At 41.5% G+C, this 15,292-nt stretch overlaps 1 protein-coding gene across 7 annotated transcripts in view; it reads right to left on the bottom strand.

The window, feature by feature from the left end:
- CFAP70 (cilia and flagella associated protein 70) overlaps positions 1-10,313 on the bottom strand; it is a 149,140-nt gene extending 138,827 nt beyond the window's left edge. For 6 of the 7 annotated variants that reach the window (XM_049854877.1, XM_049854881.1, XM_049854880.1 and 3 more), the window contains exons 1-3: positions 9,947-10,310; positions 6,722-6,825; positions 5,030-5,216 (exon numbers count right to left, since the gene is read on the bottom strand). In XM_049854877.1, the coding sequence (XP_049710834.1) occupies positions 5,030-5,216; positions 6,722-6,784 (250 nt within the window). In that variant the 5' untranslated portion in view covers positions 6,785-6,825; positions 9,947-10,310. Of the gene's footprint in view, positions 1-5,029; positions 5,217-6,721; positions 6,826-9,946 lie in introns of all 7 variants that reach the window. The other variant, XM_049854878.1, reaches the window with a different exon arrangement.
- Between the last annotated feature and the right edge of the window lie 4,979 nt (positions 10,314-15,292).

The raw sequence follows: 15,292 nt of genomic DNA, 5'->3' as shown, positions 1-15,292 counted from the left end.
TCTTCTCGAATACTACCCTGGCTAGGTTGCTGGGGCATCTCCTTTCACAGTTGTGAGGGTAGAATTCTACAATGTCCATGTGATGTGGGTAGGGGTGAGGCCATGGTTTTATGTTTGTTTTTGTTTTTGTGGTGTTTGACCGGAGTTTGGCAGTTATTGCTTAAAAGTTCTCTATCTTGCTAGGCTGTTCCTTTCCTGGTTGTTTAGCTAGACAGAGCAGGCTTTTTTTTTTTTTTAATCTGTGTTCACTGGTGTTTCCAGGTTGCTAGCTTCTTCAGCTGCAAGTCTGGGACACATGAGGCTAAAAGAAAAGTCAAAAGAATTCACAATTGTGTTGTTCCTTAAGTCCCAATGTCCCTAGACTGTTTTCTTCTCTACACCTTTCAAAGTCTCTTATGTTTATTTTATATATAATCCCCAGGTTTTCCAAGAACTAAAACCATTCCTGAAGCCCACTCTTCAGACAAAGATTAGACTGGACTATAAAACATAATACTTGTGAAGAGTATACTTCTTAGTTCAAGCAGATACACGAGAACAAATGTGTGGCTCCTGTCCAGAGGCAAGATGAGAAGGCAGGAAGGGACAGGAACTGGTTGAATAGACACAAGAAACCTGGGGTGGAAAAGGGGAGTGTGCTGCCACATTATAGGGATTGCAACTAATGTCACATAACAATATATGTATACATTTTTGTACGAGAAATTAACTTGAACTATAAACTTTCATCTAAAGCAAAATTAAAAAAAAAAAAAAACGTGGTTTTATAGTTGTAGTTAGTAGGAGGAATAGGAAAAAGTATGTCAATTCCATCTTTCTGGAAGCAGAAATTCTGTTTTTAATCTGTTTTGATTTACCAATGAAAGGAATATAAATGTACCTCAAATACTAATTTAGCTGTATCCCACAAATTTTTATATTTGGTGTTTTATTATTGACCTATTTTAAATGTTTTGCAATTTCCATTATAATTTTTTATTTCATGGATTGTTTAGAAGCTCTGTTTTTAAATTTCCAGGTGAATTTTTTTGGGGGGGGGCTATCTTTTTGCTATTGATTTATAACTTTGTTGCACTGTTGCATTTTTGTCAGAAAATCTGGCCCATATGACATCGAGTCTCTGATACTGAATTGCTTCAGGCCTACAAAGTGGCCAGTTTTATAATATAAATGCCCCTTGTGTGTTTTAAGAGAGTCTATATTCTTTACTGATTTGGCACAAGCCTGTGATTACTAATTTTTAGGGAAAACTTTTTCCCCCTACCAAGTGTCTAGGCAGAGATGCTGGTGAGTGGGTGTTTTTTTCCTAGTTCATTCTTTTTTAGAGTCTCACGTTGTGGCGGGGGGTGGTCTCAGTCTCAACTCCCCCTCTAGTTGAAAGTCTTATTTTCTGTCCCTGGAAGAACATTAAAATCCAAGCTCCTAGGGTCCCAGATGGAGGTGGAAAAAAATGCAGAACAAAATTCTAACTCAAAAAGACCAGACTTGCTGGCCTGACAGAGACTGAAGAAACCCTGAGAGTATGGCCCCCAGACACCCTTTCAGCTCAGTAATGAAGTTACTCCTGAGGTTCACCCTTCAGCCAAATACTGGACAGGCCCATAAAACAAAATGAGACTAAAGGGGCATACCAGCCCAGGGGCAAGGACTAGAAGGCAGGAGGGAACAGGAAAGCTGGTAATAGGGAACGCAAGGTTGTTCCAGGCTTCAGTTTTGTTTTGTTTCTGGAACCAAAGAATTGCCCTTTCTTACTCGTGAAGGATTCTATGGGGAAAATATTAAACGACACAGGAAGCATCAAAAGAAGATGGAAGGAATACACAGAGTCATTATACCAAAAAGAATTAATCGATGTTCAACAATTTCAAGAGGTAGCATATGATCAGGAACCAGTGGTACTGAAGGAAGAAGTCCAAGCTGCTCTGAAGGCACTGGCGAATATCAAGGCTCCAGGAATTGATGGAATATCACTTGAGATGTTTCAACAAAAGGATGCAGGGCTGGAGGTGCTCACTCATCCATGCCAAGGTATGGAAGACAGCTTCCTGGCCAACTGGTTGGAAGAGATCCATATTTATGCCTATTCCCAAGAAAAGTGATTGAACCAAGTGTGGAAATTATAGACAATATCATTAGTATCACACACAAGCAAAATTTTGCTGAAGATCATTCAAAAATGGCTACAGCAGTATATCAACAGGGAACTGCCTGAAATTCAGGCCGGTTACAGAAGAGGACGTGGAACCAGGGATACCATTGCTGATGTCAGATGGATCCTGGCGAAAGCACAGAATACCAGAAGGATGTTTACCTGTGTTTTATTGACTATGCAAAGGCAGTCAACTGTGTAGATCATAACAAACTATTGGGGACATTGCGAAGAATGGGAATTCCAGAACACTTAATTGTGCTCGTGAGGAATCTTTACATAGGTTAAGAGGCAGTTGTTTGGACAGAACAAGGGGATACTCATCGGTTTAAAGTCAGGAAAGGTGTGCGTCAGGGCTGTATTCTTTCACCATACCTATTTAATCTGTATGCTAAGCAAATAATCCGAGAAGCTGGACTATATGAAGAAGAATGGGGCATCAGGATTGGAGGAAGACTCATTAACAACCTGCGTTATGCAGATGACACAACCTTGCTTGCTGAAAGTGAAGAGGACTTGAAGCACTTACGAATGAAGATCAAAGACCACAGCCTTCAGTATGGATTGCACCTCAACATAAAGAAAACAAAAATCCTCACAACTGGACCAATGATAAATGGAGAAAAGACTGAAGTTGTCAAGGATTTCATTTTATTTGGATCCATAATCAACAGCCATGGAAGCAGCAGTCAAGAAATCAAAAGACGCATTGCATTGGGTAAATCTGCTGCAAAGGACCTCTTTAAAGTGTTGAAGAGCAAAGATGTCACCGTGAAGACTAAGGTGCACCTGACCCAAGCCATGGTATTTTCAATCACATCATGTGCATGTGAAAGCTGGACAATGAATAAGGAAGACTGAATAAGAATTGACGCCTTTGAGTTGTGGTGCTGGTGAAGAATATTGAATATACCATGGACTGCCAAAAGAACAAATCTGCCTTAGAAGAAGTACAGCCAGAATGCTCCTTAGAGGCAAGGATGGTGAGACTGTGTCTTCCATACTTTGGACATGTCGTCAGGAGGGATCAGTCCCTGGAGAAGGACATCATGCTTGGAAGAGTACGGGGTCAGCCGAAAAGAGGAAGACCCTAAACAAGGTGGAATGACACAGTGGCTGCAATGATGAGCTCAACCATAACAACGATTGTGAGGATGGCTCAGGACCAGGCAGTGTTTCATTCTGTTATGCATACGGTCGCTATGACTCGGAACTGACTCAACGGCAGCTAAGAACAACAACAACAACACTCGTGAGCTCAGTTACACAATTAAAAGAGTGTTCAAGTTCTGTCTTTCTCATCCAACATGCTAGGGAAGGAGGCAATCATGGCACTTCTTTTATTTTGGATGACAGAGATGCACAGAGCAGACACGGAAGGAGGTAGTGGTCAGAGTGTGGGTCAGATGGAAGCCTCCAGAGGTGACTGATTCCCACTGGGCCAGAACTAGGAATAAGAATAACTGCTTTGAGTAACCGTTCTGAAGCAGTGTTTCCCAGGAGTCACCTGAGACATCTGTTCTGAGGTGCAGCTTCCTACACTCCTCTCATGGTAATTCTGAATTCAATGGTCTGGTGAGTCGGGGGGAACCCTGAAGACTATTTTCGCCCAGAGCCCTGAGTGACTCATATGGGGAAAAAATAGATTTGCTTTAGAACACTGTATACATTCCCAGGTCCCATCTCTCTGGGTATGGGATCTTAGAATCTGGGGTTTTTGGCAGGCACCCCAAGAGGTGTGTCACTAAAAAAAAACAACAAAAAGAAAAAATAAAGAGTATAGATAAAAACAAAAAAAGCTTTACATATAAAACTAGTATATACGTGCAGGAACAAAGGATATCAGGGATAATGCTGTGCAGCTGGGGACCATGGAAGTGTGGATACAGAATCCATCCATCTAGTCATTCATTCAACAAACGCTTTTTGAGCCCCTCTTATGTCCCAGGTATTATGTTGTTAGCTGCTGTGGAGTTGGCCCCTGACTCATGGTGATCCCTGCACAGCGAGAAAAAAAATGCTGCCTGGTCCTGTGCCATCCCCATGATTAGTTGTAGACTGGACCATTGTACCCAAAGGGTTTTCACTGGCTAATTTTTGGACGTAGATCTCCAGGTCTTTCTTCCTAGTCTGCCTTAGCCTGGAAGTTCCACTGGAACCTGTTCAGCATCATAGCAACACACAAGCTTCCACTGACAGACAGGCGGTGGCTGCACATGAGATGCACTGGCTGGTAGTCAAACCCAGCTATCCTGGATGGAAGGCAAGAATTCTACCACCGAACCACCACTGCCCTCAGGCATTATGTTAGGCACTGGAAATTCTGACTTAAATAAGATCTAGCCCTGATTTCAAGAAGCTCCTCTTCCAGCAAAAGAGGCACCTACACCACCAGGGTTTTCTCTAGCAAGGAAGGCAGCCAAATTAATGGCTGGTCTACAATATGTCGAGTACCCAGAAATGCAGATAGGATTGACATAAAATACAGGATACTCAGTTAAATTTGAATTTCAGATAAACAAGGAATTGTTTTTTAGTTTAAGTATGTCCCAAATATTGCTTTTTGGGGGGAGGGGCACTAAATCCAGCAACCCTAAGTACAGTGAGCTTGGAAATAAAAAGGAAGGGCTCACAACTCAGCTTGAGGGGACAGGAGCTACCAAGCTTAGTCACATGTCCAAAGGTCTTTGATACAAACTGATTAAACTCAGCAGGCCACAGTGATTGCTGCTAGAAGCAGGCAGGATGCAAAGTACACTGGGATATTCCTGGATTAAGAAAATAAAGTATGTTAAACCGTCCCAAATACAGCCACTAAATACCTCAGGGTCTCCTCATAACTCACTCAGGTAATTAACGTTTTGATCCACGAGAACTTACAGAACACAGGTTTGTGGGCAAGGTCATCTAAAGTGATTCCTCCTTCAGGATTGAACTCAACACTGACGGCGAAGTTGTATTTTGCAGTTCCTTCTGAAGAAACAGTGATTTTCGCAGAGTCTCCCAGAACCACTTGATTGAACTCGGCACGAATAAAGGTAACTGGAGCATCTCCTTTAAAGCCTTTCTGTTGGCAGAAATATACCACTTTACAATTATATTCAAATAGAGAACTGTCTGAAGCACCAGGCAATGCATTTTAAGTTGGGCTAAACAGCATTTTCCACGTTTGGTAGCAAGCTACATCGCAAATACAAAAAGGGCAGGCAGAAAGTCATTCAACGATTCCAGCTGTAGCTATATGCACCACTCCACTTAAACGCCATATGCTGGATTTTTAGAAACTGACATTTATTGTATCTTATCTGATTATAAAAGTATATTGTGGAACACTGAAAAATTGAGAAAAGCAACGTAGAAATCACCTCTCATCTAACTCTAATATGTAAGCACTATTAACATTTTAGACACATTTTCTGGTGCTTTGCTGTGAATATGTATACATACACACACGCACATTTATACATACATTTTTTAGACACACGTTTTTTAAACAAAGTGAGGATCGTTCATTGCATACTGTTTTGGAATGAGTTTTTTTTCACTTCGTAATACTGAATCTTTTGCCATTACATTACTCTTCTGAGATGTTATATTTTACTATGTCTTACTGCTGTTTTATTATTTAAATTTTATCAAGTGTAATTAAACATAAGGGAACTCTGGAAGATCTCAGCTCCCTCTCAGGAGAGGAAAACAAAGAAATTACATATGAACTTGTATACATATAAACTGCTCTCTAGGGAAGCTAAAAGCACGTCTTGTTTCACCCGGTTAACTCTGCTATTCACACTGCTAGGTATTTTACCATGAGGAAGACCCCTCTCAGTAACGTGGCTTCTGATCACAGACCAACAATAAGAAAAGCCGAGGAGGAAATGCCAATGCTGTATAAAGAGGGAGAGGATGCTGCCAAACTCCATTCCTCCAAGAAATGTAGAACAAAATTCTAACTCAAAAAGAAAGACCAGACTTCCTGGCCTGACAGAGACTGAAGAAACCCTGAGAATAGGGTCCCCAACACCCTTTCAGCTCAGTAACGAGGTCACTCCTGAGGTTCACCCTTCAGCCAAAGAGTGGACAGGCCCATGGAACAAAACAAGACTAAAGGGGTGCACCAGCCCTGGGGCAGGGACTAGAAGGCAGCAGGGAACAGGAAAGCTGGTAAAAGGGAACCCAGGGTTGAGAAGGGAGAGTGTTGACAGGTGGTGGGGTTGTTAACCAATGTCATAAAACAATGTGTATACTAACTGTATGATGAGAAACTAGTTTGTTCTGTAAACCTTCATCTAAAGTACAATTAAAAAAAAAAACCTCCATTCCTCCATAACAACAACTGTGGACATGGCGCTAGACTGGGTAGCATTTCCTTCTGTTGTACGTGGGGTCGTTATGAGTCGGAACCAACTCAACGGCACCTAACAACCACCACCACCCACTGGTGCTCCCAGCTAGTCTCTCTCTATCCACTGGTGGATGTGTCTGATAGGGAGATCTGAGCCCTCAGGCAAACCTACTTTCAAGAAGAATGAATAAACTAGGGACTTTGTACATTTCCAAAAATAAGTTTACCAAGTCATATCCATCTGTCACGGTGATCTGCACGGGTCTGCCTGTTGATGACACCTGCTCCATACCAGTAACTAGGCAAAGTCCCCTTTGGTCTTCTTTGGTCTCTGTAAACAGAATAAACAAATCTGTTCCTTCATGTACTGCATCTGCACAAGTACTCATATTGTCTCCTAACCAATACCAGGCAGAACCTAGGAAATGCCATAGGTCCAGCATAGTTTTACTCCCCCTCCCCAACCTCTGCTGATGGATAGGCAGTGCTTTAGGAGCTGGTCACAAGGACGACTCCACTGGTTAGTGCTGACAAGATCCCTGCACATATAACCCACTAAGCACAAAGCATCACCAGAGCAGGTAGGAATGCTATCCCCACTTCTCATCTCCTACCTCCCATCTCCCATTTCCTTCATGGTGTTTTCTGGTAACTTTTTCTTTTTTTTTTTTTAATCTCTAAAGCTCTCTTCAAAGGTTATTAAATCCCTCAGTTTTACAAAAATATATTTTTAGAGTGGGAAATAAGCAGCCACACAGAATGTTTAGTCCACTGGAAAAGGTCCTCAGATACGTCTCATTTAGTCAGAGATCTTTTCTAATTATTTTACCACACTAAGGATACAATTTCAAAAATAAATTAAATGAATTTTTTTTTAAGTCATGCTTTCTAACTGAATTCAAGTAGAATTTGGCAACTCAAACATTTATTCAGGACATACTAAGCTAAGCATGTCCAAGACTGGTGTTATAAAAAAGAATGACACCTTGCTGCCCTCAGGGTTTATAGTTTTACCACCTCCTTTCAGATACTTCCTCACTTTCCCAGTCACCTAAAAGGCTTAGATCACTTGTTTGCCTCCAATCCATTCACTTCAGCCAGAATCATTCACTGAACATTTATTAAGCTAGGCATCTGATACTAAAAAAAGAAAACCAAACCCACCGTGGAGTTGATTTCGACTTATAGTGACCCTATAGGACAGAGTATAACTGCCCCCCAAGGTTTCCAAGGAGCACCTGGTGGATTTGAACTGCTGACCCTTTGGTTAGCAGCCATAAGCTCTTAACTTCTACACCACCAGGGTTTCCAGGCATGTGACAGGCATTGGAAATACAAGACATAAGATGTAAACTCCCTAAACTCAAGTAGGTTACAACCTAGTGAGAAGACAGCTAATGTAGCTAGACTATAAGCAATCTGTGTGACAAGTATTCTGATAGAGGAAAGTGAGGCAGCACACAAGAGGGAAAGACAGGGAGGGAATAAACTTTTGTTCATAGGAGAAAATACCAAAGTTGTCAAGGATTTCATTTTACTTGGATCCACAATTAAAACCCATGGAAGCCAGCAGTCAAGAAATCAAATGACATATTGCATCGAGCAAATGTGCTGCAAATTACCTCTTTAAAGTGTTAAAATAAAAAGCAAACACGTCACTTTGAGGACTAAGGTACGCCTGACCCAACCCATGGTATTTTCAATCATCTCAGATGCATGGGAAAGTTGGACAATGAATAAGGAACACCAAAGAAGAATTGATGCCTTTGAATTACAGTGTTGGCAAAGAATATTGAATATACCATAGACTGCCAAGAGAATGAACAAATCCATCTAGGAGGAAGTACAGCCAGAATGCTCCTTCAAAGAGAGGATGATCAGACTTTGTCTCACTTACTTTGGACATGCTATCAGGAAGGACCAGTCCCTGGAAAAGGACATCATGCTTGGTAGATGGTCATCAATAAAGAAGACGACCCTAACAAGATGGACTGACACAGTGGCTACAATAGGCTCAGACACAGTAATGACTGCAAGGATGGTGCGGGACTGGCAACGTTTTGTTCTGTTATACACAGGGTCGCCATGAGTTGGAACCAACTCAACAGCACCTAACAACATAGTTTACTATGTGCCAGTCAGTGTGCCAAGGACTTTACAGATGTTATCAAATACGCCCTCACCCTTTCAGGTGACTCTTAAACCTCCATTTTAGTGAAAAGAAAACTAAGTTTCAAAGAAGTCTGCTACCTTGCCTGTGGTCACACAGGAAGGAAGTGCTGAAACTGGGGTCCTAACCTAGCTGCATTTCACAGTACATGTGTGGGTGTGCCTGCTAGAGCAATCTACATACAGGAGGCGGCCTGGAACTACGTTTTAATAGACTAAAGTGAAGAAGGGGGAAAGATGTTCCAGGCAGAGGCAACATACTGTAAAAGGTTCAGAGGCAAAAAAAAAAGAAAAAGGATTATAAGTAGATCAGTATGCTTTGGAGTTTACTGTGAGGAGAAATAAGGATAAAATAAGATTGAAGAGACAAGCAGATAAATACTATATTAGAGATGTGATAATATCACTGACTTACTCCCTCTCACCTACCAAATGAAGTTAAACATTATCACATTCAAGGTGTTCTAGGATCTGGCTGTACCAACTGACTTCTCCCCTTAACCTGACCTAGGTTCTGGCTTCTTCATTGTTCAAGGATGACCCACATTTAGTCACTTTTGTGCTTCTGTATTTTTCCTTCCTTCTGGAATTCTCTCTCCCTCCTTCCCCTCTCTATCTGGACAAATCCTATTTACCTTTACAATCTAGAAGCTAAAATGCTTCCCAGTCTATGAAGTCCTCCCTGCCTATTCAGTCAGGACATTTGCTCTTCCTTTGAATTCTTACAGCATTTTATACTTCCCTTGTGGCAGTGGCCACATGCTCTTTTGTTTATCAGGCCTGGAAAAGGATTCAAAAGATCTTGTTTCCTGCTGCCTAATTTCTCTGAGCCTCAGTTTCACCTTCTGTTAAATGGATAATATAACTTTTGACCTGACTATTTCGGATTTGTTGTGAATATTCCCTAAAAGAGTAAAACTGCTTTGGTTATGAAGCACCACACAAATTGTATTATTAATATGCAATGCTTTTTACTAAGTGATCAATTAGTAAAGGAGCCCTGGTGGCGCAGTGGTTAAGTGCTAACCAAAAGGTCAGCAGTTCAAATCCACCAGATGCTCCCTGGAAATCCATGGGGCAGTTCTACTCTGTCCGATAGGGTCGCTGTGAGTCGGAATCAACTCGACGGCAGCCAACGACAATAATTAATAAAGCTGAAGACAGACAGCCTGTCTTAATTATCTTTACTGCCCTTGAGTGCCTGGTACCATGGCTTGTATGCAAGAGGGATTTGCAGCGTATTTGTAGAGTGAATGCAAGAAATAGGGCTAGTTACAAGTTACCGTCAGGGCAGACAGCTAGTCAACAAGGCGTGCACTTCAGGTCATCTGCTCAGAAGCAGCCAAAGGGAAAGAGTCAAATGAGAAACAGCTTAGACGAAAAAGGCGCTATGACGGGTCTGACTCGCCAACCCAGGCGCTCGCGGCGGCGGATGTCGGTGCTGAGCGGAAAGGGGGCTCGTCCCGCCTCGGGCCGGGGGGCTGGGGCTGGCGGCGTTTCGGTCTGCACCGAGCGGAGCCGTCCGCAGCGCTGCCTGAGTTTCCGCCTGGCCGTCTCTGAGGAGGAGACGGGGGTAAGGACGGCGCGACCACGCCGGGCAGAGCTGGTCTTCGGAGCCCTAGCGCTCTCACCTGAACCTGAGGCGGCCCAAATGTGTCTTTTCGCTACTATAGTAACCAGTTCTATCTCGCGAGAACTTATTTTCTGCAAGCGCAAGAAGTTTATGCCAAGACTCGCGATAACTTCTTTTTAGGCGTGACGTAAGAAGCGGGTTATTGCTACTATCCTTGGACCAAGCTTTTTGGTTAAAGGTAAGGTTCCAGCTTTCCATTTCGCCTTTTTTTTTTTTTTTTTTTAATAATTTTTATTGTGCTTTAAGTGAAAGTTTACAAATCAAGTCAGTCTCTCACATATAAACTTATATAAAAAAATACACCTTACTATTTACTCCCACTTACTCTCCCCCTAATGAGTCAGCCTGCTCCCTCCCTCCACTCTCTCCTTTCCTGACCGTTTTGCCAGTTTCTAACCTTCTCTACCCTCCTATCTCCCCTCCAGGCAGGAGATGCCAACACAGTCTCAAGTGTCCGCCTGATGCAAGTAGCTCACGCCTCATCAGCATCTCTCTCCAACCCACTGTCCAGTCCAATCCATGTCATCATGATCAGTTCTCTTCGGAAATGGTTTCTGTCCTGGGCCAACAGAAGGTTTGGGGACCATGACCACCAGGATTCCTCTAGTCTCAGTCAGACCATTAAGTCTGGTCTTTTTATGAGAATTTGGGGTGTGCATCTCACTGTTCTCCTGCTCCCTCAGGGGTTCCCTGTTGTGCTCCCTGTCAGGGCAGTCATCGGTTGTGGCCGGGCACCATCTAGTTCTTCTGGTCTCAGGATGATGTAGGTCTCTGGTTCATGTGGCCTTTTCTGTCTCTTGGGCTCATAATTACCTTGTGACCTTGGTGTTCTTCATTCTCCTTTGATCCAGGTGGGTTGAGACTCATTGATGCATCTTAGATGGCCGCTTGTTAGCTTTTAAGAGCCCAGACACCACACTTTAAAGTGGGATGCATGTTTTCTTAATAGAATTTATTTTGCCAATTGACTTAGATGTCCCCTAAAGCCATAGTCCCCAAATCCCCGCCCCTGCTCTGCTGACCTTCAAAGCATCCAGTTTATTCAGGAAACTTATTTGGTTTTGGTCCAGTCCAGTTGTGCAGACCTCCCCTGTATTAAGTGTTGTCCTTCCCTTCACCTAAAGTAGTTCTTATCTACTATCTAATCAATAAATAACACTCTCCCATCCTCCCTCCCTCCCCCCCTCATAACCACAAAAGAATGTGTTCTTCTCAGTTTAAACTATTTCTTAAGATCTTATAATAGTAGTCTTATACAATAGTTTTTTTTTTTTTAATAAGTTATGTAACCTGAGACTCAGTTTTCCTCACTGATAAAATAGGCATGAAATCAGGCCCTACTTTATAGAAACATTATGACTACAAATGAGTTCACTTTTGTAAAGCACCTGGCATGGGGCCTGACACATAGCACCATTCAATAAATGCCAGTTATTATTATTATTGGAAACACTGGTGGCTGAATGGTTAAGAGCTACAGTTGCTAATCAAAAGGCTGGCAGTTCGAATCCACCAGGTGCTCCTTGGGTACCATATGGGGCAGTTCTACCCTGTCCTATATGGTCACTGAGTCCAAATTGACTCTACGGGCAATGGTTGTTACTATTATTAGGAGTACAGTCTTTGGAAGAAAACAGATTTGAGCTTAAATTTCAGCTCTTTAGCTACATAGAGTCGCTATGAGTTGGGTTTGGTTTTTTGTTTTTTTTTTGTAGCTACACAACCTTGGCCAAGTTAATTTATTTGGGTCACAATTTTTTCATGAAGATAATAAAACTATGTGTGAAGTCCTTGCTAGTTTTAACTTTTTTTTATTGTACTTTAGATGAAGGTTTACAGAGCACATTACTTCCTCAATAAACAATTACTGCACATACTGCTTTGCGATGTTGGTTGACAATCCCCATGACATGCCCCTCTCCCCTTCTCAACCTTGGGTTCCCCCTTACCAGCTTTCTTGTCCCCTCCTGCCTTCTCATCCTTGCCCCTTAGCTGGTGTGCACATTGTCTCATTTTGTTTTATGGGCCTGTCTAATCTTCCACTGAAAGGTGAACCTCAGGAGTGACTTCATTACTGAGTTAAAAGGGTGTCCAGGGGCCGTAATCTCCATGTTTCTCCAGTTTGTTAGGCCAGTAAGTCTGGCGTTTTCTTGTGAGTTAGAATTTTGTTCTACAATTTCCTCCAGCTCTGTCCGAGGCCCTCTATTGTGATCTCTGTCAAAGCAGCCAGTGGTGGTAGCCTGGCACCATCTAGTTGTGCTGGACTCAGTCTGGTGGAGGCTGTAGTAGTTGTCGTCCATCAGTCCTTTGGACTAATCTTTCCCTTGTGTCTTTGGTTTTCTTCATTGTCCCTTGCTCCCAATGGGGTGGGGCCAGTGGAGTATCTTAGATGGCCGCTCACAAGCTTTTAAGACCCCAGACACTACTCACCAAAGTAGGACATAGAACATTTCGATTTTGCTTTCTTGACAACTCTTGTCTCCCAATATTCCTCCATAAATAGAATAAAAACCAAAAGGAAATGTATTTTAAAGAAAAAATGGAAGTCTTTATTAAGAAACAGATCATTTAAATCTTTCTCTTTGAAAAAGGAAGATTAGATAATATTATGAAAGTGAGACTGACACACTGCTGGTGAGAGTGCAAAATGGTGTTATTTCTCACCATCAGATTTACACAGTCTAATGGCTCCACAGGGTTTTCAATGGTTAACTTTTTGGAAATAGATCTCTGGGGCTTTCTTCCAAGGTACCTCTGGGTGGACTGGACTAGAACAGCCAACCTTTTGGTTAGCAGCCAAACAGTAACTGTTTACACTACCCAGGGACTCTTTCGTTAGTCATTAACAACAACAAAAAAACCTGTTGCTGTCTAGTCAATTCCAACTCATAGTGACCCAACAGGACAGAGTAGAACTGCCCCATAGAGTTTCCAAGTAGCACCTGGTGGATTCAAACTGCCAACCTTTTGGTTAGCAGCCGTAGCACCAAGGTTTCCATTAGTCATTAGGGAAATGCAATTCAAAACCACAGTGAGATACTACTTTACACCCACTAAGATGGCTATAATAAAAAAGACAATAATAAGTGTTAGTGAGGATGAGGAGAAATTGGAACCCTCATCCATTGGCAATGGGATTGTAAAAACGGTGCAGCCATTTTGGAAAATAGTTTGGTTGTTCCTCAAAAAGTTAAACAGAGTTACCCAGTCTACACCCAAAAGAACTGAAAACGTATGTCCACACAAAAACTTGTACACAAGTGTTCATAGCATTATTCGTAACAGCCAAAAAGTGGAAACAACCCAAATGTCCATCAACAGATGAATGAATAAACAAGATGTGGTATATATACAATGGAATATTGTTCAGCCATAAAAAGGAATAAACCACTGATACATGCTACAACCTCGAAAACATGCTAATTGAAGGAACTCAAATGCAAAGGGCCATATATTGTATGATTCTATTTATAGGTAAAGGCAAATTCATAGAGACTGAAAGTAGATTAATGGTTGCCAGTAAATAATGAATGGTGGCCAGGAACTAGACGGAGAAGGGAATGAGGAGAGACTGCTAACGGGTACGAAGTTTCTTGTTGGGGTGATGAAAGTGTTCAGAAAATGGCCGTGGTGGTAGTTACATAACTTTGTGAATATACTAAATGCCACTAAATTTTACACTTTAGAGAGAGAACTTTACGGTATGTGAATTCTATCTCAATTTTCTAAACAGTTAAAATATATATTGCTCATATTTTTCCTTTTGCCTTATTACCCTATCCCCTCCTCATCTTTACTAAATCACATCATTTTTATTTTTCAAACCCAGATCGGAATTTAACTTTTTGATGAAACTTAAAAAAAATGAATACATCTGTCTAAGCCTGTTATCCTCCCCCCACGTACCTGTGCTACACTTGCATATATTGTATCTCTCTAAGGACAAGATTTTTGTTTGTTTGTTTAAGGGCAAGATGGCGCCTTATGCGACTTTTCATACCCCTTAATACTTACACAAAACAAATTTGGTCTGTTGAGTTATAATTGATAGCACTCGGCTGCTAACCAAAAGGTTGGTGGTTCAAACACACCAGCCTCTCTGAGGGAGAAAAATGTGAGTCTGTTTCCGTAAAGATTACGGCCTTGAAGACCCTATGGGGCAGTTCTACTATGCCCTATAGGGTCACTATGAGTCAGAATCAATACAATGGCACTGGGTTCATTTTCCCCTCAGTTTTTAGTACAATCTTTCATCAAATCTTATTATTTGGTTTGTGCCAGGGCACTCTGTGTAAAACAAAACAGATAGGGTTCAAGCAGAATTTACAATCTAACATTTACAATTTCTTTGCATCCTCATTTTTATCTGGAATCCCCACTAGATTATAAACCTCCTTCCTTTGCATTTTGCCTTACTGCCTTGTGTAATGTGCCATATACTCAGTAAATAATTGCTCAGTACTGGGGATAAACCAAGAGATTTTGAAGTCACCCTGCTGTATCCTAAGTGATCTCCTGAACGATTTTTCCAAAGAGCTACCATTGAATTCTCCCAAGAAAACGCTTTGAACCTCATTCAGTCACTAGTTGAGCACCTATTATGTCCTTCACTTTCAGGCTCATGGCTAAATTGTGAGTAATTTTGAAATCTTTCATAATTTTTTTATAAAAAATCAAAGACTAATAAAGGTCTTTAAAGAGTTTTAGTAGACATAAAAGTAGTCTATGTATTTTATGCCTATAAATATTTAATCCCTTTTTAAAGTTGCTACAAGTAATACTAATCTATTTTCCATCTGGAAAGTTAAGTGTTTATGAATAAAGAAAATTAATGCAAAATAAGATAGAGATTACTCTTCTAGGTGAAAAAAGCTGAATTCCTGGAAAAGTAACATAGTTTTGACCTACAACCAACTATAACTCCAATGGACCTAGTAAGACTATGAAAGGCAGAGCTCTCAGCAACCTTTTTTCAACTCAATATTATCACACAGAA

The sequence above is a fragment of the Elephas maximus genome, chromosome 16 (assembly GCF_024166365.1).
Source record: "Elephas maximus indicus isolate mEleMax1 chromosome 16, mEleMax1 primary haplotype, whole genome shotgun sequence".
NCBI classification, from domain to species: Eukaryota; Metazoa; Chordata; class Mammalia; order Proboscidea; family Elephantidae; genus Elephas; species Elephas maximus.
Note: the sequence above shows the minus strand (reverse complement) of the source record. Positions and strands in the feature narration are given on the sequence as shown.